Source organism: Apodemus sylvaticus, chromosome 8 (genome assembly GCF_947179515.1).
Source record: "Apodemus sylvaticus chromosome 8, mApoSyl1.1, whole genome shotgun sequence".
Taxonomy (NCBI): domain Eukaryota; kingdom Metazoa; phylum Chordata; class Mammalia; order Rodentia; family Muridae; genus Apodemus; species Apodemus sylvaticus.
This window is the reverse complement of record NC_067479.1, coordinates 3,582,594-3,604,331: the sequence shown is the minus strand read 5'-3', so window position 1 is coordinate 3,604,331 and position 21,738 is coordinate 3,582,594. Positions and strand designations below refer to the sequence as shown.

The 21,738-nt window shown below is 53.7% G+C and overlaps 1 protein-coding gene across 3 annotated transcripts in view; it reads left to right on the top strand.

Annotated features, from left to right (window-relative positions):
* The window catches only part of Farp1 (FERM, ARH/RhoGEF and pleckstrin domain protein 1), a 236,827-nt gene that overhangs the window by 213,263 nt on the left and 1,826 nt on the right, over positions 1-21,738 (top strand). For all 3 annotated transcript variants that reach the window (XM_052190621.1, XM_052190622.1, XM_052190620.1), the window contains exons 17-26: positions 7,442-7,523; positions 10,944-11,181; positions 11,952-12,082; positions 14,277-14,345; positions 14,502-14,591; positions 15,118-15,200; positions 15,280-15,392; positions 15,876-16,042; positions 18,832-18,939; positions 20,098-20,249. In XM_052190621.1, the coding sequence (XP_052046581.1) occupies positions 7,442-7,523; positions 10,944-11,181; positions 11,952-12,082; positions 14,277-14,345; positions 14,502-14,591; positions 15,118-15,200; positions 15,280-15,392; positions 15,876-16,042; positions 18,832-18,939; positions 20,098-20,249 (1,233 nt within the window). The remainder of the gene's footprint in view (positions 1-7,441; positions 7,524-10,943; positions 11,182-11,951; positions 12,083-14,276; positions 14,346-14,501; positions 14,592-15,117; positions 15,201-15,279; positions 15,393-15,875; positions 16,043-18,831; positions 18,940-20,097; positions 20,250-21,738) is intronic.

Here is a 21,738-nt window from a genome sequence, read left to right as displayed (position 1 = left end):
CACCAGTCACACCATTATCACCTGCCTTCCTACCCAGACGCGCAGCGCAGTGGGGCTACGTGAACCAGGAAGGCTTTGATCCCTGTAAACCTTCCTCTCTTCATGAGTAGCTCATCCTGGGTGTTCTGTGGTAGAAGCTGCCGGATGTAGTGAGTGACACTGCGTGCGGGGCTTTGCTCGCAGGAGGCAGTGGGCTAAGGGTCTGCAAAGGAGAGCTCGGTGTCCCGGAGAGGCACAGCATCCGGGAGCCTGGCTTTGGAGGACACATGGGACAAAAATGCCTACAAAAAAAAACAGGTGACAGTGGCCAGAATGCCGTCTGTGAGAAGAATGGGTCACAGTCAAGTGTTATTAGGAAGGGAGTTTGCACAATGATAGACAGAAAGCTTAGGTAAAGGTTTATGCTTTTATGTATTATGACATGGGAAACAAAAGAAGAAGTAAAGTCAGGAGGATGACATGGAAAACACAGGTTGGCTCATGTTAATTAAAGTAGTTAAACAAAACGACTGCGGTGAAACACTTTACTAGCACACGCAGACAAAGCCCTGGCATCGCCTGACACTCACAACAGAATCTGAGGTCTGCGTCCAGCTGTCCGTGGTACCTGCTCGCCTGTAAGCTGTGAGTCAGAAGATACGCCCCCCCCCCCCCCCCCCGCCCCAACACACACACACAGGACTGTTCCATGCCTTTAAAGACCAAGTGATGCTAACCGGCTCTGCGTACTTGGCCTCGCGCAGAACGGAGGAAAGCCGATGGGTTTGGGGCTTTTTATTTGATCATGTATGTATGTGTGATGCATATGTGTGGGTGGACTCTGGCCACGGTGCATGTGTGCAGGTCAGGGGTACCTTTGTGGGGTCGGTTCTTGCCTGCCTTCCATCTTGCTGCAGTGCGGTTTCTTCTGTTGTGTTGCTCACGCCCGGCTAAGTAGCCCACATGCTCCTGGGTGATTCTGCTACCTGTACATCCACGCTGGGATGGGCCATCTCTCAGCCCAACCTAAGCTATCTAAAAATTAACTGAATCTGAAATATTCTTAGATTTGCTGACATGATAGATTTCCTGGGCAGGCCTCGCTCTCTCCCCTCCAGTTGAGCATTCTCTGTGTTGCGTGGAAACAAAGCAACGGTGTCTTGTTCTGACGCCAAACTGTAGCTTTTATTCCTTGTTGTTTTCTGGCTTTGGGGAGGGGGGGTGCGGGGGGTTGTTCTGTTTTGATTTGGTTTGGTTTTGGTTTTTCCTAGATCTTGCTCTGTAGATCAGGCTGGCCTGGCCTGAATGAAACTCGCAGGAATCCCCCTGCCTCTGCCTTCAGAGTACTGGGTTTAAATCAGGTGCCACCATGCCCAGCCCATTGCTGCTTTCAGTTATTACTGTTAAAAGAAATAAATAGCAAGTTTGGTTGCATCAGAAGTTCCTCAGATTTGGTCCATGTGTGGTTTTCCCCTTGGCAGGGCCACGGGGCTGTAGCCCCGTCAACGGTGGGAAAACCCAGGGCAGAACTCACATCAGGAGGTTTTCTGGAACGTTTCCGCCACCCCCAGTCTGTTAACACCCTTGTCCCTCTGTGCCATGCAAACATACCCAAGCAGAAGATGGTGGCCCGGGGGCTGTGCCAGGCCGGCCAAAGCCAGCTTACACCTTCCTCAAAACATAACTGGTTTGATGAGTTCTGAGACGCGGCTGAAACACTTTTTTCCCCCTTTTGAAGTAAAGGCCTGTTTATTCAGCTGTTCAAACACACTCAGAGAAAGCCACCTAGACTCCACCTTGGGATGGGTAGACATTCCATCCAGCTTTGAAGTTTCATGTCTAAGATGACTTGCAAAATGTTACACACAGTTACCCCACCTCTAAGGTAGACGGAGAACCCGTCCAGAGATTCTCCAAGTGTGCATGTGTTTCATGAAAGAAAGAAAATCGCAGGGACCTTCAGGGCCAGAGGAGGAAAGAACAGCACCTTGCTCATGGTACTGCCCATGCCTGCCTACAAGTGGCTCCCCTGCCTGCAAGCGGCTCCCCTGCCTGCAAGCTGCTCCCCTGCCTACAAGCTGCTCCCCTGCCTGCCTGCAAGCGGCTCCCCTGCCTGCAAGCTGCTCCCTTGTCTGCAAGCTGCTCCCCTGCCTGCCTGCAAGCTGCTCCCCTGCCTGCAAGCTGCTCCCCTGCCTTCAAGCGGCTTCCTGCCTGCAAGCTGCTCCCCTGCCTGCAAGCTGCTCCCCTGCCTGCCTGCAAGCGGCTCCCCTGCCTGCAAGCTGCTCCCCTGCCTGCCTGCAAGCGGCTTCCCTGCCTGCAAGCTGCTCCCCTGCCTGCAAGCAGCTCCCCTACCTGCCTGCAAGCTTCTCCCCTGCCTGCAAGCGGCTCCCCTGTCTGCAAACTGCTCCCCTGCCTGCCTGCAAGCGGCTCCCCTGCCCTGTGTGAGCTGTCTATGTGCTGTCTCAGATCACAAACCTCAGAAAGCAAGCGGAATGGTCCTTTATATCCAGTCAGCTTTCGCACCAGGCCTGCCCTAGTTAGGCCCGGAGAGACCTGAGCTCTTGGAGTCCAGTCAGATGCGTTAGGTGGCCCAACGCTGGGCTTTGATCTGAATACTGAACACCCTGCCCCTCATTCTCCAGAGCCTTTCTGACCAGCATGCAGGGGAGCAGGGGTGCGGGGCATGAGAGGGTCGGTTCTCAGTAGCTCGGAGGACAAGCAGACCTTTCCGCACCTCCCTCTGGGGCCCATGGCCATCATCCCAGATGCTGCCCTTTCTGAGGTGACAGCTCTGAGGTTAAGCCTGATCCCTTCCTCTGGCCTGAGACTGAATATGAGGCCTGCATGGGACAGAAAGGAGCCCTTTCCTGCGGCTGCAGCCTTTGGATGGACCCCACACAGCTCCTCAGCTGAGAGGCTCTCGGCTCCATAGCGGCCACTTCTGCTCCTCACCCGAAAGAAGACATCCCCTGTGGTCCATGTTGAGTGATCCTGTCCACACTTGCACGCGTGTGCACACACATGCACCCTCTCTCTTGACCTTCACAACACGCTACTTTTGAAAGGTGCATAAGCCCTGCTCCCCTGACAGGGGTGGCTCATGCCTGAAGAGCCTGCTGTCTCTGCTGTTTTGTCAGTGCCCGAGATAACTGCGAGTAAAAGGACAACTGGGCAAGACATGCACGGGCAGGCGTGTCCTCTCGGCCCCTGGCCACGCTGAGCCACATAAACACCGAGTTAAATTCAGCGTCTCAGTATCCCTAACCACCTGTCGTGTGGAGATGGCTGCTATAGTGGATAACAGGTTTAAAAGGATTTTTTCGTTATTGCAGAAGGCTCCTTTGAGTTCCCTGTGTTCAGTTAACTTTTTAATAAAAACTACTTTGAAGAATTCTGAGTGTGCTCAAATGAGCACAGCACAATCCACAGGTGGGGGTCAGAGGTCAGCTCTCAGGAGTCGGCCATGTTCCTCCATGTGTGGGTCCCCACACACTTGGCCTTCACCCTCTCCCCTTCCCCAGCTGAGGCACCGTCAGTCCAAAGGATGAGGCGGATGCTCGCTCCTCCTCCTTGACCTTTTGTTACAAGGAGAGGGGGCGGGCTGGGGTTGTGAACATGCTTAGATCTGCACCAGGTTACTCACACGGAGTGAGTGTCCAGGCTGGTCCTCCTGTGCCCGAGCTGGAGAACTGGCAGGCGTGCCGACAGGCCCCTGGCACGCTATGAGACCTCATTTCAGGTTCTGAGTGGATCTTGCGTTGAGCCCAGGTTGGGATTTGAGCACGAGAAGCGAGGGCTGCTTATCCTCACAGGCTTTGCCCACCTGCCCTGCAGCGTCTGTCGTCCCCTGTGAGGGCTGCTGGGATAGAAGCTTCCAGCCCTGGAGTCCCACTGTGAGTTGGGCTTGCCCGCTCGTGATTGGTTGCTTTCATGCTCTTTCCTTTCCCTTCCTTCCTGGTTGTCTGCTGCCAAGTGACTGGCCAGCTCATCCTGGTGCAAGTGTCCCTTCAGGACCGGAAAGCCCGAAAATGCATGGTGTTTGTCTCGATGTGTACACATTGTATACATTGCATGTGAGGCCACATGTAGATGTTCCTGGAAGTAAGTTAATCATATCGTGTGGATCACCGGTTTCCTAAGTGAAATTGTCAAAAGAATTTTCAGCTGTCACAGTGCAGTAATTATCCAGACAACAAATACATGGTTCTGCCTTCCAACCAAGGACTCTTTTCTTGTAGGGTTAATATCTGGAGAATGTTCTGGACAAGTTATAATTACTTCTTCATGTTCTTGATAATAAAATGACATTTGGGCTGTTCATAGATAAAAGCCTTAGATGTGTCGGCTTGGAGAATCCCACAGGAGGCAGCAAGATTTCTAGGCCTGTTCCAGTTCCATGGGCTTGCCCTGTGTTTGGCCACTCTGCCTCGGAGCTCTGTTTGATACGGGAGGGTGGGGCAGACAGATGTGCTGTGCTGTGCACAGCTCTAGATGGCTGCAGCCTGTTCCCATGACATCTCCCAAAGTTAATGCCCTGTAGATCTGGCTTCACGGAGCATGCATACTGATCAGTATTTTGTACCCAGTGTGCTCTCTAGAATAAGAATCCAGGTCTATGTGTGTGTGTGTGTGTGTGTGAGAGAGAGAGAGAGAGAGAGAGAGAGAGAGAGAGAGAGAGAGAGAGAGAGGAAAGAGAGAGGAGAAAGAGAGAGAGAGAGAGGAAAGAGAGAGGAGAGAGAGAGAGAGAGGAAAGAGAGAGGAGAGAGAACTCTGACAGCCAGTAGACACAAGAGGGAAGTCCCTGTTGAAGGCTTTAATACCAGTAGGTTTTTTTAAAGTAACTAGTTGGCAGGCATGTGCCTGACATGTAAGCATGTGCCTGGCATGTAGGCATGTACCTGTATGTAATCTTGCTACCTGGAGAGCCGAGGCAGAAGGATCACACAAGCTTGATATCCCATGTCAAGATGGAAGGAGTAAAGTAATTAAGTTTGCCCTCCACTCTTGTCCTTCACCCTGAGCATGTTTGATTTTTGTCTCGGGCTATTATTTAGCTGTGCGTGGGGAAGCCCTTGCTTTACTAGAAGCCTGAATCTAGCCACTTCCTGCCCATCCAGTCGAGACCACTGTCATGGACATAGCAAACTTGCATTCTTTGAACCAAGTCAACCTTTCCTACATGTGCCGTTTGATGTATCTGCAAATTCTGGGTCACCCACGTAGATTCCAGGAACTCTCTAGGTTGAGCTGTGCCTTCTCTCTGTTCGGTGGGTATATACCATTTTGTGAAGAACCTGGTCATCTGACTTAGCAGAAGGGTCGTCCTTTGACGGAAGTATCTTCCTGGTTCTGGTACGAAGGGTGGCAGGGGAGAAGAAAGAACCGTGCAGCTCTAATGAGGTGCCCTGGTGAAGGTATAGCAGGACAGCCTCTGATCCTCAGAAGGGGTCGTTCAGGCAGGAGCTTCCTGTGAGTTCAGATGCCTCCCTTTGTCAGATGTTTAGGTGGATTAAATTATCAACCAGACCAGGATCAGCAAAATAGCCAGATGTTGCACTCACTGGGCATTTAATAACCCAAAATGCCAGAGACAGCATAAACTCACAGCGAGGGAGGGGATAATGAGCAGGACTTACAGGACTTAGCACTAGGCCAAGGCTTGCCGGGGTGCCAGGGTCTGAGCCGTGTGCCAGAGTCTTCCCTGGTGGCCCTGGCCAGTCATCCGAAGGTCTGAGAAACCCAGACCCTAAGTCAGTAGGTTTGAAGAACAGTAATGTATAGAGTTGGCATCGTGGATTGAAGCTGTGGAGAGTAGGAGCGGAGTACCTGGATGAAGGAGGAGAGAGCAGAGAGGGCGGGTGGCTCCTCCCCTCCGCACTTGTGGTACAAGTGTGGCCTTACAGGAACCTGTCCAGAATCTTGTAAGCAGAGGGGTGGGCGCACAGGGACACAATCAAGGTTTAAGAGGAGAGGAAGCACAGTAGTTACGGCAGCCAGGAGGAAGGATGGAGCAGGAGGGCTTGAAAGGCTGGGGAGCACAGCAGGTACACCCTCGTTCTGCCTCAACGGTCTGCACGTTCCTGGTCCGTGCCACATCTGAACAGGTAGTTCAGGCAGAGCCCCCGAGTGCCTGCTGCAGAGGCCTGGGACAGAGGATGAGGGTGGCCCTGTTTCTAGTCAGCAGGTGTGACCGCTCCTGAACTTGATGGAGGCCTGTGCGCGCACCCTGCCTGCCCCCACTCTGGTTCCCTGCAGATGCCTGCTGAGCCACAGATAGAGGCCCCCATAGAAACCTCTTCTCACTGCAGGAGGACCAGGAACTCCCAGATCTTTGTAAACCTCTGCTCCCCCACACTTCATCTATGGCCTGGGGATTTTGGTTTTGTTTTGTTTTTTTCCTCTCTCTCTCATTATATTCAGTTTGACATCCCGTGCCTGGTTCTTACCATTCTTGTTTAGCTTGTCCTTTGCCTATAAGTTGCCTCTGGCTAGCCTTAGCAATGGATGCTATGCCTCGCTCCTTACTCCATTCCTACCACAAAATTAGGAGGTGAGTGGGACTGTGGTACAAGTGTGGCCTTAGAGACTCCACGGCCAAGTGCCAGCTCATGGACTCATGACAAACAAGTGTCTGTGTACCTCAGCTTCCGTAGAGATAATATGAGAAAGATACAGCTTGCCTCTCAAGTTTGCTTTGAGGGGTAAATTGAGTCAGCGCCCATATTGCACTCACTCCACCCAGGGACATGGTCAGCAAACCCTGCCCTGAGTTAGCAATGCCTGCTGAGGCTCTAAGCCCTAGTACTCTAGAGACGGGTTTACTGTCTATGGCCTGTACGTGAGGGAGGGCGCCACGCCACCTCACCCCAGCTCCAACTGCCCACCCATCTGGCCTCTCTGTGTCATCTGCCCCATCATCCCCTCCAGGATGGGATCTCCTGACAGTCCTCAGTCACAGTGTTCCTTCCTTAGGGTTTTACAGGAGGGTCATCACTTCTGATTACGGTCTCTTGGGAACAGAGCCCCTGATTGGGGGTGGGGGGTGGGGGCGGGTGACATCTTGTTTCCTGGGAGTGTCTCTTAGTCCCAAGGATGGAATCTGCTCACAAGCCAATTGGTACAAGTGTTGTTTATGCTGACTGATCTCTTGACTTGTGTGGGAAAAAAATTCCATCAGACTCAACCATGGTTCCTTTTCAAAAACAAATGGAGACAGGGTCTTACTATAATATAAGCTCAGACTGGCCTTGAATTCACAATCCTCTTACCACGGCCTCCCAGGTGCTGGAATCACGCCTGGATAGAAGAGAAAGCCTCTACTGAAGCAGGGGCTTGTTTGGAGGTCCTCCAGCACTTAGTGTATGTGCTCCCAAGAAAACACATAGGACCCACTGGTGATGGGAAGAGTGACGTCCTACTGGGTGCTCCATCACTAACTCTGTGTCTGCCTCTCCTGCCCCAGGGAAGGCCGCTCCAATGCCCACATCAGAGGAGATTACCAAAGAATCGGGGACGTCATGCTGAAGAACATTCAGGGCATGAAGGTGAGCTGGTAGGACTGGTTGGGGGTAAGGGTCGGCCAGTAGCCCTGCTGCCAACCTTCTCAAAACACCCAGGATGACCCTGGGTCAGACCATTCACCCTTCTAAAGAACATTCCTGGAGAAAGCACGCTCACTCTCTGGCTCAGAAGCTCTGCATTGGAAACAAGCCACAGGTGTTTAGTTATGCACAGGTCACTTAGGCCCTTAGAAACCACGGCATAGACAAGGTTTCTACTGCATGGTTCCTCAGTCAGGTGTTTTGACTCCCTTTGCGCATGACCGAGTCCTAGCTGCCAGACTACCTAGGCCTTCCAGTAAAGTCTGTGCCTTTAAACCCTTCAAAGGCAAATCTGTTTTTAAACAGCAGCACCTACAATGGAAGCACACCCAAGGGAGCTAAGGAGCATTCGCCCACAGTCCTCTCCTACCGTTGTTGACGATTACTAGTTACCCACGTAGGACACACATAGTGACACCTGTAATACAGAAGGTTTGCTTTGATTCACACAACTTGTCTGCTGAACACATCTGTGTTTGCGTTTCTTTCTTTTTTTTTTTTTAAGATTTATTTATTTATTATATGTGTACACTGTAGCTGTCTTCAGACGCACCAGAAGAGGGCGTGAGCCTTCAGAAGAGCAGTCAGCGCTCTTAACCGCTGAGCCCTGGTCTCTCCAGCCCCTGTGTCGGCGTTTTTTAAGTGTTAAATCTCAGCAGCTGGGGCATGCCAGTAACCTCAGTTCTTGATAACTGTTCCAAGAAAGAAATGATCCCTTGACAGCGGCCCCTCGTGCTGCCGACATTTGTGGTAAAGCCATCCAGCCAGCTGTCCATGCTAAGGAGAGCCTGCTGTGTAGGAGGGCACCCAGACCCGAGGGTGCGGTGAGGCTTGGGTTTGTTCCCATTGTCCACTTGCTAAGTCATTGGGTTAGGATGAAGAGCCACTCAAGACATTTCTTGTCAACTTCCTGCTGTGTGGGATGTGATTGTATGTGTGTGTGTGGAGGTGTTATCTGTGCGGGAGTAGTGTGTTGTTGGGGTGGTAGAGAGGTGTATGTGGTGTATATAGTGTGTATGTGTGTGTGTGTGTGTGTGTGTGTGTGGTGCTAGAAGGTTGAACCTAGATAGGTTACACATCACAAAGCACTCTCCTTCTCCACCTTGCCCTCAGCCCGCCCTCCCCACTTTTTAAATGAAGATTAGCACGCAGCATTAGTGTCTGACTGTATTTAAAGTATACCGTGCTGCAGGTGGGGCAGAATCAGAGAGATGCCATGCTAGATTTCAAACCCAGGTATCGATCAAGAAAAGCACGAACAGCCTGGCAAGTCCCACAACTGAGTCTTGGCACTGTGAGGTGGGTGCACAGAACTTGGTGTCAGAGTAACAGGTGTCTTTGTATCTTTAGGAGCCTTTTAAAAATATATTTGGGGGGCTGGAGAGATGGCTCAGTAGTTAAGAGCACTGACTGCTCTTGCAGAGGTCCTGAGTTCAGTTCCCAGCAACCATGTAGTGGCTCACAACCATCTTTAGTAGGATCCAATGCCCACTGTGGTGTGTCTGAAGAGAGTGACAGTGTACTTTCATATAGAGATAAATCTTATACACACACACACATACACACACACATACATATTGGTTTTCTAGTGCAATTTTAAGTTTTATTCAGGGTGTATAGGGTCCCACACACACACCCAGCACTCATGGTTTTCACTATACGTAACATTTTTCATTGATATAGTTAATACAGCTAAGATTGAGGAAACGGTATTGCAGTATTACCACTGTCTACACCTCTAGTCTACTTAGGACTCACTCTTGTTAGTGAACATTATGAGGGTGAAGAAGAGTCTCACCGTGAAAACATCATACAGAATCATTTTAATCAATGCCTTAAAAATGCACCGTGGAGCTGGATCTGGTGGTGCAGTCCTGTGATCCCAGCTGCTGAGGGGTGGGGGTTGGGGTGAGGGGAGGGGGGATGAGGCGGGAAGACCTCAGGCTCGAGCCCAGCCTGGGCTGTGTCAGCACAATGCTGTCTGAGCTAAGCTCGCTGTGCCCTCGCTGGTCACCTCTTTGTCCTCACACTGGGTCCTTCACAGATTCACAGTTCTGTCTTCCCTGGCGTGTCCTGTGGCCGACTGGTGCAGCCGCAGCCTGACCCCACCCCCAGCTCTTTTCTTCCAGGATGTGACTTGATAGCTGTGTACCTCAGTCACTGGCCATCCCTAAGATGGCCCCTCTCACGCCACACGCTCTTCTTAGCCCATTCCAGCTCTCACTTATCTGAAGAGAAAAACCAACATCCCACCTCCCCTTATTTGGGAGCATAGCTGCAGGCCTCGGGGGTGGGGGGGGCTTGCCTGCCCTTCCCCCCACTCCCAGGGACATGTCCTCTGTGCCAATCACCAGCCACCATGTAACCTTCTCAGGCCTGATTGCCAAGAACTCCCCCGCCCCCGCCCTTCCTCCAAAAGCTGCTTTTCTAGCGTCTCCATCGACCAGCACGGAAGACTAAAAATATGCCTTCTGTGCCAGGCACGGCATCCCTGACATTCTGTGCTCGGCCAGCCTCCTCAGCCTCTAAGGCATTTCAGCGCCATGCCGACCACAAGGGTTTGCAGCATGGAGCAAACTAAAAATAGACTGGGGAGGGGTCCTGGCAGCTGTTGGTGAAGAGCGAGTTGAGTTAGCGTGGTTTTTGTTTGTTCATTTCGTTTTATTTTGGTTTTTATTGTTGGTGTTAATGAATTCTTCTAAGGCATGGAGGGAAGCAGCAGAGGCTTCTAGAAAGGCAGCATGCTGGGTTAGCAGCGATGCCTGCTCCTGCTCGCTGTGTCTTCGCTGCCCCACCCCCAGCCCAGGCACCAAACTGCATGTCCTCATGCTAAGCAGAGTCAGCTGGCTCTGTGGCCGGCGCACAGGAGCCCGTGCCCTGCGACCGTCTTTTCCGTGTGCCCTCACTGTGTGGGCTGAATTCAGCTGAGCACAGCACAGCACTGTTCTGCGTCAGATCACGTCACTGGTCATATCATGACCAGGAGAGCCTCGCTTATGGTTTTATCCCCATAGGACGGCCAGGTTTTTCTGCAGCACGTGGTCTCCAGTCACACCAGGAACTACACCTGCTAGCATCAGCCCCATATCCCCAAGGCACACAATGAAAGTGCACACAAAGAAAGCAGAGCCTGGTTGGAGGCCAGCCTGGTCTACAGAGTGAGGTCCAGGGCTATACAGAAAAACCCTGTCTCAAAAATAAAATGAAATGGAAGGAAGGAAGGAAGGAAGGAAGGAAGGAAGGAAGGAAGGAAGGAAGTAGTGACGTACGAAAAATAAGATGTGTAAAATCCCGAGCACAAAGGTTCCCGGTTCCCCACGCCCGCGGCGGGCGCGCTGACAGGGCCATCTCCTTCCCCCTAAGCACCTGGCGGCCCATCTGTGGAAGCACAGCGAGGCCCTGGAGGCCCTGGAGACCTCCATCAAGAGCTCGCGGCGGCTGGAGCACTTCTGCCGAGACTTCGAGTTGCAGAAGGTGTGCTACCTGCCGCTCAACACCTTCCTCCTGCGCCCGCTGCACCGGCTCATGCACTACAAGCAGGTCCTGGAGAGGCTGTGCAAACACCACCCTCCGAACCACGCCGACTTCAGGGACTGCAGAGGTAGGGATGCGCGTGCACGCGCCCGCCGCGGGATGCCGGGCCCACAGGGGTATCTGTGGACCGTCTAATGTTGCATCCCAGGGCTCCGTCCTGGGAGGGTTACATGCTGATCTTCCTTTGGGAAGGTGATGCTGGTAGAGAGAGCACTTTGTTTTTCTTCTCTGTTAGCACCCAGTGCTCCCACCTCAGGCCCAGGGTGGGTGGGAGGGAACGCCTTGACCTTTGCCTGACCCTTGAGTTTATGCTGCTCTCTCCCATCTTGTCTCACACCACTGGCATTACCAGTCAAGCTATGCCAGGATGAGATGGCTAAAGGCCATTTCCAGTTTGAGCGAGTCACCCACAAGGGCAGGGTTTGCGGGACCCTCCCCCCAACCCCAGCCTGGCCAATTTGCCTTGTTTCTCTAGTCACTAGTGGGGTTCATTTGTCTTGAAAAGTTAAATGGGCTCCAGTGTTACCTGTTAAGACATAAGCTGGCATCAGATCAGGGACTAGAATACAGAGACCAAGAGGCTGCCCCTGGGTCCCCCTGTGCATCAGCCCCATGGGACTAAGACACCCTTGGTCCCCTCTGAGGCTCCTCCCATCCTGCTGACCACTGGATGCCCAGTAAATGTCTGTTGGACCAAACTGGGTCCCAGGATGTCGGAGGCTGGAGCGGGCTGGAGCTTGTCGCGCTGGCTGAGACAAAGCATCCTGTGGTAAGCTCCTCCTGAGCGCTGGGCTGACGTCCCATCCGCGCTAAGCTGCAGCCCGTTTCCCTTCTCAGCCGCGCTGGCAGAGATCACAGAGATGGCGGCACAGCTGCACGGTACCATGATCAAGATGGAGAACTTCCAGAAGCTGCACGAGCTCAAGAAAGATCTGATTGGCATTGACAACCTCGTGATCCCAGGAAGGGTAGGCACGGGGTGTCCAGTCAGCTCAGAGAGGGCTTTGGCGCAGAGAGGGTGTCCGGCTGGAAGGCGAAGCTGCCTGCCGTGGTCTCCTCCCACCACCTGGGGAGCTCTGGCCTCCTGATTGGTTAATGTGCTTATTTATGTCCCGCCCTCCCAGGCCCCTCCTCCGACACACACATTGCAAAGACAGTTTAAGAAAGCTTTCATGCTTTTCAAACATATGTAAGTGAAAATGGGAAATACAGTGGGAAAATGCCAGCAATAATGATGATTAGGGTTAGAGTCCGAGACTGTGACACACATACACACGTGCGGTCCGAGCTCCTTGGGGTGAATGGTTGTGGACAAGCTATGCTCAGGTGCACTGTTGGCACCCTCATCCTGCCGGCACCATGTCGGAAACAGACACTTGGATGGAGGTCGTGTGGCTAATGCTGCGCATTCTTTCCCAGCCCAGTAGGAATGGGGGGGGGGGCGGGAATGAGGGAAGAGGAAATAACCCAAGTTTGTTCCGATCCTGGGGTGGGGTGGGGCGGGGCAGGGGCGGTCATCCAGGAGGCGTTTTCTCGCTCTTTTATCACATCTCACCTGCTCTCTCTAGGGGCGGGCGGGCTGGCTGTATTCATACCCTGCCCCAGCCTGGTCCTGGGCGCGCTCGGCCTTTGATCTCTAGCCCAGACTGTTTTCAAACTCTTGATCCTCCTGCCTCCTCCGCCTGGGTACTAGGATTATAGGTTATGAGCTGTTATACTCAGCTCACCTTAGCAAGGGTGTGTGTGTGTGTGTGTGTGTGTGTGTGTGTGTGTGTAGGCTAGACTGGATAGCCTCCAAGCCCCAGGGAGTCTCCTGTCCCCAGCTCCCCGGCGCTGGGATCACAGGTGCACACCACCATGCCTCCCCGTTTTACATGGATGCTAAGGTTCAAACTTAGGTCCTTCTGCTTGCACAGTAAGCACTTTACCACAGAGCTTCCCCTAGCCCTTGCCCAGGAAACTTCTAATCCATATGACTAGAGACCCATGGGAGAAGCCTTGGCTATTTGGGTGTACCTAACCCTAACCCAGACCCAATCCCGCTTGCCCACTGAAGTGGGATTCTCCACATTAGTGCCCTATGCTCTCAGACTAAAGCAGCTCGGGCTTGCTAGGATTCCCTCGGACACTGCATCAGGTCTGCTTGAGGCTTCAGCAGCTATGCTCTGAGCCCAGCCTTGCTCCGGGCAGCCATCTCTTTTGAAATGGCGGCCACACAGCCCAGCATCACAGGGCTTTGCCAGGTGCTGGCTCTGTCACCAGTGAGCCAGCCAGATGCTCTTAGGCAAGTTTCTTAATCATTTTGTTCATCTGTCTGGACACGGGAGTGACACTGAAGTTCAGGAGCTAACAGGAGTGCACAGATGCGTCAGACACATACTGCCCGCTCAGCAAAGGGAGTTTGTCTACTTTGAGGTTGGAATCGGCACATCCCTGCGAGGTTCGGTGCTGCCTTAGGAATGCAGGCATTGGCTCACCAAGCTGCCTCCCTGAATAAAACAGGAAGGGAAGAGAGGCTGTTAGAGAGGGTGGCTTCTGATCAGGCAACACCGAGATCGACGGCGGTCATCACAAGTAGGTCTTATATGCCTTTTATTAGACACTGGTCCATGGCTATAATTCCAGATACTCCGGAGGCTGAGGGAGGAGGGTTAGTTAAACTCAGGAGTTGGGGGCAGCCTAGCAAGACTCTCTCATCTTAGGCCAGCCATGGTGGCACATACCTTAATTCCAGCATTTGGGAGGCAGAGGCAGGGAGAACTCAGGAGTTCGGGACCAGATGGTCTGTATAGCAAGTTCTAGACCAGCCAGGGTTATATGGTGAAACCTTGTCTTAAAGAGAAAAAGAAGAAAGAAAAAAAAAGGACCACGCCCCCATTCTTAAAAGTACACAACAGTGTTGTTTGCTAATGTGTCTGTTCCTGTGAGATACTGGCTCTTGGGAATCTGGAGTTCCGGGAAAGCGTGGCTCAAGAGGTAGAGTTCCTCAGATTCTTTTGCCGTTGTTCATTCATACTCAACAGCTACCGGCCCCTAAAACCCACAGTGGTCACTGCTCACTGCTGTAGTGTCACAGGACAGGGTGAGAGCTGGGGAAGTCAGAATCCAGGCACCACCGAGACCCTCACCCTCTTAGTAAACTGAGGTTCTGTCTGCTTGCAGGAGTTCATCCGCCTGGGCAGCCTCAGCAAGCTATCCGGGAAGGGCCTTCAACAGCGCATGTTCTTCCTGGTGAGTGGGGCAAGCCGGTTGTCCTTGACAGTCCCACAACCATGTCGCCAGTGGGCAAGGACAATCCTGAGGCTGGCCCTCCGCCACTCCCTTGGGAGGACCTGGGAAGTAAGGGGGACCCACTCGGCACACGCACACTTCTGTTTGTATCTCTAGTTCAACGATGTCTTGCTGTATACCAGCCGGGGGCTCACGGCATCTAATCAGTTTAAAGTCCACGGACAGCTCCCGCTCTATGGCATGACGGTAAGCGTCCGGGGTGGGCACGCCCTCTTTGTGGAGAGCATGTCCTTCACAAAGCAAGCAAGGACGAGGCCCCAGGATGGTCTTTGTAGAATCTGGGGAGAGTTTAGGCTGTATGATAGGAGCATGCCTCTCGTCTCACCGCTGGCCCTGGCCCTGGCCCTGGCTGCCTATTCAGTGAGGACAAAGTCAACCTTCCTCACCAAGGGAGATGGTAGGCAGGCCCACACTGCACCCTGGTCCTCAGGTATCCACAGGGCACCTGCTTCTGCACAAAGGCCTGGCTTATGTTAACCTTCTCAGGAGGTGGAGAGGAAGTATATGAGCTGTCAAAAGGAGTTATGCAGTGTGCCCCTTGGCCCTTCTGAGGTTTGCCTTAGAGCGCCCTCCCTGACTATGGAAATGGCTCGTCTGGAGCCTGAGTCCCGCTCTGAATTCTGCCTTCACTGGTCTGGTAGCCATTTTGGTGAATGTCCACAAATGCACCAGGTGCCAGGCTTCTGTGACTCGATAAACTGTCCTTCCACAGATCGAGGAGAGTGAGGAGGAGTGGGGTGTGCCCCACTGCCTGACCCTGCGGGGCCAGCGGCAGTCCATCATCGTGGCCGCCAGGTAACCCCTGAACCTGACCTCTTCCTGTTTGCCTTTGACTGGCCGTGGTCTGACAAGCCGATGTCATCTCTGTCTTCAGTTCCCGCTCAGAGATGGAGAAATGGATGGAGGACATCCAAATGGCCATTGACCTGGCGGAGAAAAGCAATGGGCCCACGCCCGAGCTGCTCGCCAGCAGCCCCCCTGACAACAGTAAGTGGTGTGGGTGTGCCCCTGGTGCAGTGCCAAGGCCCTGGCTACAAGGGCTGCGCCCTGAGGGAGAGGCAGGGAGGGCTCTGCTTCTCAGAGGGAGAACACCATACAGTCAGAACCCCTAGCAGGGAGGCCTTTCCATGCTCTAGGATCAATGTTAAAGGTTACGAAACTTAACCTGTCCTGAGAATGAGAGGGACCAGGGTGTCATCATCTCTTCCAGGCCAACATTGCCCGGTATTTACCGATATTCACAGAGAGGGGAAGCAGGCCACAGGCCCAGTGTCTACAGACAAGGATTCCCAGCCAGGGCAGGGGATTCTGGGAGGATGGTCTCCCACGAAGGCCTCATTAGAATCCTACTCATTGGGCACCCTTGGGGGGCCACACTGGAGTCCCAACCCGCAGCCTTGCCAGCACTTCAGGCTGGTGTTAGGGAAGAGAAACACAGCAGTACCGTACGCCCTTGATAACCTCCTGCAGAGTCCCCGGATGAAGCCACAGCGGCTGACCAGGAGTCAGAGGATGACCTGAGCGCCTCTCGGACCTCGCTGGAGCGCCAGGCCCCTCACCGTGGCAACACGATGGTGCACGTGTGCTGGCATCGCAGCACCAGTGTCTCCATGGTGGACTTCAGCATCGCCGTGGAGGTATGGACACTGGGCCTGAGATAGCGTTCACCTCCAGCCTCGAGCTTACCGAGGGGCCTCTCTCTGCACCTGGCCACTGAGAGCACCGTTCTGTGATCCGCGCAGGGGCACAAGGGTCATAAGCTGTAGCCATCCTACAGCCGGGGCAGGCTGGCACTCTCCTTAAATGCCATGCAGATCCCCCAGCTGGCTTCCTGCTGCCTGGGAGCCTCCTCACTTCCTTTGTTCTCCACATTGTCTTTGCTTTCCATGGAGTTAGTCAAGGGCAAGCTTCTGCTCCTGCACAGCAGTGCAGCCCACACCCCACCAATGGCCACACACCGCGGCAGCTGTGGAATCAGGTACCCAGGGGGTAGCCAGGTCTGAAAGGGGATGATGAGGGAGTAGCAGGGCACAGTTACATTTACATTCCAAGACGGGACCCCAGGGCAGGCCTCTCCAGATGGGCTCAGTGGCTTGCGTCTGAAGGTGAGCCTTCCACTGGATTACCACACACAGCTTCTAGACCTTTCTAAATCCCACTTCAAAGCAACCATTGCATAGCCTGGCAAACACGGGAACAGCAAAGCTGTCTCCTGTCTCGTAGCCAACAGCACCTGCTACTGTGAGGCTCCTCGGTCCCCTCTAGTCGTGTGGCTGCTGGTGTCTCCTACGTTTTCAGTGCCTCCAACTTTGGGGGAGAGGGGCTTCTGCAGAAAAGACTCCACTCTTTCTTTAAAATGTACAAAGTTCTAATTCTTGACTTGTGTGGGCCACATGATGTCACATGAAGGACTGAGCCAAGGAAGCTAGCGGCTTGCTGGTCCTTTGACCTGAAGAGATCGGAGGTATACACATGAGTTCTTTAAGATAACGTCCCAAGAGGCTTGGAATTGTGTTCTGCGAGTGGCCTTCACGGTTTCCTACTACAGCCATGTCCTGAAGACATTTCCAAGGGGCCCCAGCCAAGGCCCCAGCACTCCCACACACTTCCTTTCCTGTGAGTGTGTAGCCTTAGTGTCCTGTGATCATATCCCCAAGTCCTGCCCAGTGAGGCTGCCTGCTTACTGCCCCTGCTCCATGCCACCCTTCATCTTGGCCTGTGTGCAAGGGCATCCCAGTGAGGCATGTCACAGTAGAGAGGGGGACCTATGCTCGAACACAGCAGAGGACCATCCGGGGAGGACCACCCTGGGCGAGGCAGTACCTCCAGACGCAGCAGCTCCGCTCTGTGAGGCCATGTGATGCTGCCGGGAAGACGTTCTCTTGGCCTCCCTTCCAAGTTGCTTCACTCTTAAGATTCTGCCACCCACATGAACACAGGCTCAGCTTTAAGAGGGCAGGGTGCGGTGGCAAGTGACAGGCCAGACACTATAAGCTTCTCCAGGGTTGGTAATGGGACACAGTGACAGACCAGTGACATTGTTTAGGGAGAGTTCTGAAAGGGCAGCAAGGCTTGCCACTACCCAGAAGTGCCCGGTCCCCTCCTGCAGGCAGGCTGGACAGCCAGGTGCTCATCCTGCAGGCAGCTCTTCAGTCAGAGTTCCTCTGCGCTCACTGTGCCATCTCCCATCAGTCCGAGCAACTGAAGGATGGAACCTGTGAACATGTCCGGCCTCTAGGGTCTTCCCAACACGAGCACTTACACAATGTAGTAAAACAGGCTTAGAGGTATCTTAAAGCTTTTCTCTCAGCAGGGGGTGGGGTTATATGCTCGTGAGCACCCTGCCTGTGGCAGCCAAGGGGATGTGTGTGTGGTCCCAGAGCCTGAGTTACCTAGGCTGCTGTGATCCCCGGGTGTGGGTGCTGGGAACGCACCTGAGGCCTTCTGCAAGAACAGAATGTGCTCGGTGCTGCAGATCTGTCCCTTCAGCCTGGGGTGCTGAACTGTGAGGTCATAGATGAGCAATGTGCCAGTGTCACTGTTTCGTGAACTGCTGGGTGGCACCAGTTAGCTTCCGCTAATGGTACTGTACCATGGGTGGTATACACCTCCCGCCTTCTTTCCGTGCCCTCTGCTCATGTCACTCGACAGCAGGGTGGAAGTCTGGCTTGTCAGGAGGTGGACCGATCGATCTCTTCACTGTCTGGAGCTGGAGTGAGCGCTGTGTCCTTGTGCTCACTACACACAGCAAGGATGAATGCTTCCAGGAACTGCAGGAATTCAACAAGAGTGGCTTCTGGGCCTTCCCACTAGGTGGCAGCATAGAGCCGCTCCTGAGGTCTATGTGATAGACCTGGATCTTCCAGGGAAAAGCCCAGAATCCCAGTGACCTCGATGACTTCTCACAGTTCAGGTGGTCAGAAGTCCAGGGTCCCAGCCTGCAGTGAGCCAGGCCCTCTTCCCTGTAGGGACGGATGCCCTGAGCCCTTCCCAGCTCCTTGGCTGGCTGTCCCTGGGCGTGGACATCCTACTCTACCGTTGGTGTTGAATAGTATCCCTGAATCACTTCTCAGAGTGCCACTCACATAGGACCGAGGCCCCTTCCCAGCCCCAGTTTGACACCATAACTCTTTAATAACATCACGTTTGAGGGTGACTGTAATAAGGACTCACACCTGTGCGAGGGCAGGAATTAACTTGGGACAGGTGGCAGGGATTCATCATACAGCCTGATGACCTCTCCATGTACAACGAAGGATGTCTGCTGTGGGAAGCCCCGTGCTCAGTGCTAGGGACTCTGAACCCGCCCTCAGAGGCTCCCAGGCTCTTGAGGTACAGCTGAGCCGCCGTGACCTGTTGTCCCCGACTCCCCACGTTTCTGACCACCTCCCACCCTGCCCCCACCCCACCCCCACTTGTCTTTCAGAACCAGCTCTCCGGGAACTTGCTGAGAAAGTTCAAGAACAGCAATGGCTGGCAGAAGCTGTGGGTGGTGTTCACTAACTTCTGCCTGTTCTTCTACAAATCACACCAGGTAAGGCCTCCACGGGGCAGCTGGCCCTGGCCTGAAGCCCAGGGGAAGGCCTCCTCCCTCCCGAGCCTGAGGCACCTGACAGGCACCAAGAGCCTGGCACTGGGATGTGCAGGGTTCTGGGAGCAGCCCTGTCCATCGGAGACTTTCCACTCTAAACGAACACTGACATCCAGTTGCTCAACGAGCTGCCTTGCTAGCTACTGCTCTGCGAGGGAAGCGGTGTGTGTGTGTGTGTGTGTGTGTGTGTGTGAGAGAGAGAGAGAGAGAGAGAGAGAGAGAGAGAGAGAGAGAGAGGGAGAGAGAGAGAGAGAGAGAATGGGGAAGGGGCGGAAAGGTGCTTTTCACTCTGCCAATGGAAGAAATAAAAGGCAGGAGAGGCGTGTCAGCACAAGTCTTGGGAGTCTCCTCTTGCTGGTGTTGAATTTAAGAGTACACACAAACAGATGCTCAGGGACAGAGAAGGGACAAGTGGAAGAGAGAGGGCAATTTATAGCATTTGGAAAGAAAACGCCAGGGTGGGCAAGCTATCCTGGGAGAAGGGAAGAGGCAGGCTGGCATGGAGGTCAGCCACACAGCTGGGAGGGGAGAAGAGCTTTATAAGAAGAGAGAAGGAGCCGGGCGGTGGTGGTGCACGCCTGTAATCCCAGCACTCGGGAGGCAGAGGCAGGCGGATTTCTGAGTTCGAGGCCAGCCTGGTCTTCAGAGTGAGTTCCAGGACAGCCAGGGCTACACAGAGAAACCCTGTCTCAAAAAACAGAGAGGGGTGGGGGAGGGGAACAAGAGAGAGAGGGAAAGAGAGGGAGGGAGGGAGAGAGGGAGGGAGAGGCAGGCCTAATAAAACACACACCTGGCCATGATGTAATGATAAGAATAGTTTGGCCCTTCTGAGTCTTGAGACCTCTTGGTGGCCCCGGGCACTGAGCTATGTGGGGCAGACTGAGGATCTTTAGGTGAACACACCAGGGGTTCCAGGGGCGGCCTCCCAGCCAGATGCCTGACCTGTTCTACTGGAGGAGACAAGAGCATGTCACCTCATGGAGGGACCATGGCACACTGGCCCAGATTGGCTTCCTCTGGTCCACTGTACTCCTGAGCAGGAGCCCTGGACTAGAGCAACGACCCTACCCCCCCCCCCCCCGCCCCCGTGCCCTGTTGCAGGACAGTCACCCCCTCGCCAGCCTGCCTCTGCTGGGCTACTCGCTCACCGTCCCCTCGGAGTCCGAGAACATCCACAAGGACTATGTGTTCAAGCTACACTTCAAGTCCCACGTGTACTACTTCAGGGCTGAAAGCGAATACACATTCGAGAGGTAGGTGCCCCGCTCACGTCCGCACAACCCGCCGGCAGGGGCAGGATGGCAGCCCCTGCAGTGGCTGACGCCAGGGCCCAGCCCTCCTGAGCAGTTTGTGTGCATTCTGTAGATCTGCTGTAGATCTGCCTCAGACTCCCAGTCCCACAGCGTGGCGCCACAGAGATGTTAGCTCCAGCCACATAAACTTAGCACATGTAAGCCAACTGTGCTTGCTACTCTCCCGTGTGCACGTCACACCGGGAAGCTGAGGCAGGGCACAAGTGGCCTTAACGCACCCAAAGGATGATTCTAGCTGACGACCACAGGAAGGAAGCAAGCTGTGTGTCGGAGTGGTCGGAGACCGGGGTCGGGAGGGGAATAGGCTGCCAGGCTTTCCAGTGTGAACTCTTACAGCTGTTGGGAAACTGCACCCTAGCACCACAAGATGACCAAGGTCACCGACTGTAGTCACAATCAGAGGCCTCAACCTGCCACCCCCACCACCCCCTCCCAGGGAGCAAGGCCTCTTCTGGCCTGGGACTTGTCGGGATGACGACTTGTTCCCTCACTGGCCCAGAGCATTTCTAGAACAACAGGCCAACTAGAAACGATCCCTAGCAAATGTCCATGAAACCAGTCAGCACCCCTAAGCCAAACTGCTCACGAATGAGCCCAAAAGGTGGCAATTCTCCGCCGACAGCAGCAGTTCTCAGCCTGTGGGTCTCGACCTCTGTTCGGAGAGTTACCTAAGACTTGCCAGAAAACTCGGATATTTACAGAATGATTCATAACAGTACTGAAATTAGTTATGAGGTAGCAACAAAAACAGGCAAGTTGAGAACCACTGCTCTGTCACGAGAAATATTTAAAAATAAACTGGCACATTCCCGCGCTGGTTGGGGCAGTTGTGGGCCACAGGGCTCCTGCAGGGTGATCTCACTAGGCTGTCCCTCTGCTAGCCATTTCTCCAGCACCCACCCCCACCCCCACCCCCAACCCAGTTCATCTTGCTACCATGCCACACCCGACAGTCAGCCATCTCAACACCTAGTTAATTACCTGGTAGAAACAAGACTCTTACAATCAGATTTATGTATTAATAATCACAATTTACAAGATGCCAATATAACAATTTCAGAGCCAATTGATGATGATAAAAGCTTTATCCCAATGTTTCTAATTTTGTGAAATTATAGCTACTTGTGGCTGGAAATCACCACACAGGTACACGTCAGCAGCCATCTTGGTTCCTCCCCTACCCTGAGACACAGCTCTCTCCTGGACTCTTAGCTCCACCTTCCTTTTCCCTGTCCAATCACAGGCCTCCTACTGCCCTAAAGTGGCGGGACAGGGAAAATCTTGCAACACTGATCACAATCCCCAAAGCTCTAGAGAGATACCTCTAAGGCTGTAAGCCTTGCATGCAGAATCCCAAGAGTAGGTGGTCTTCTTTACCTACACTCCTGTTGGGACAGTTATCCTGAATATGTCCTTGAACCCTGGGAGC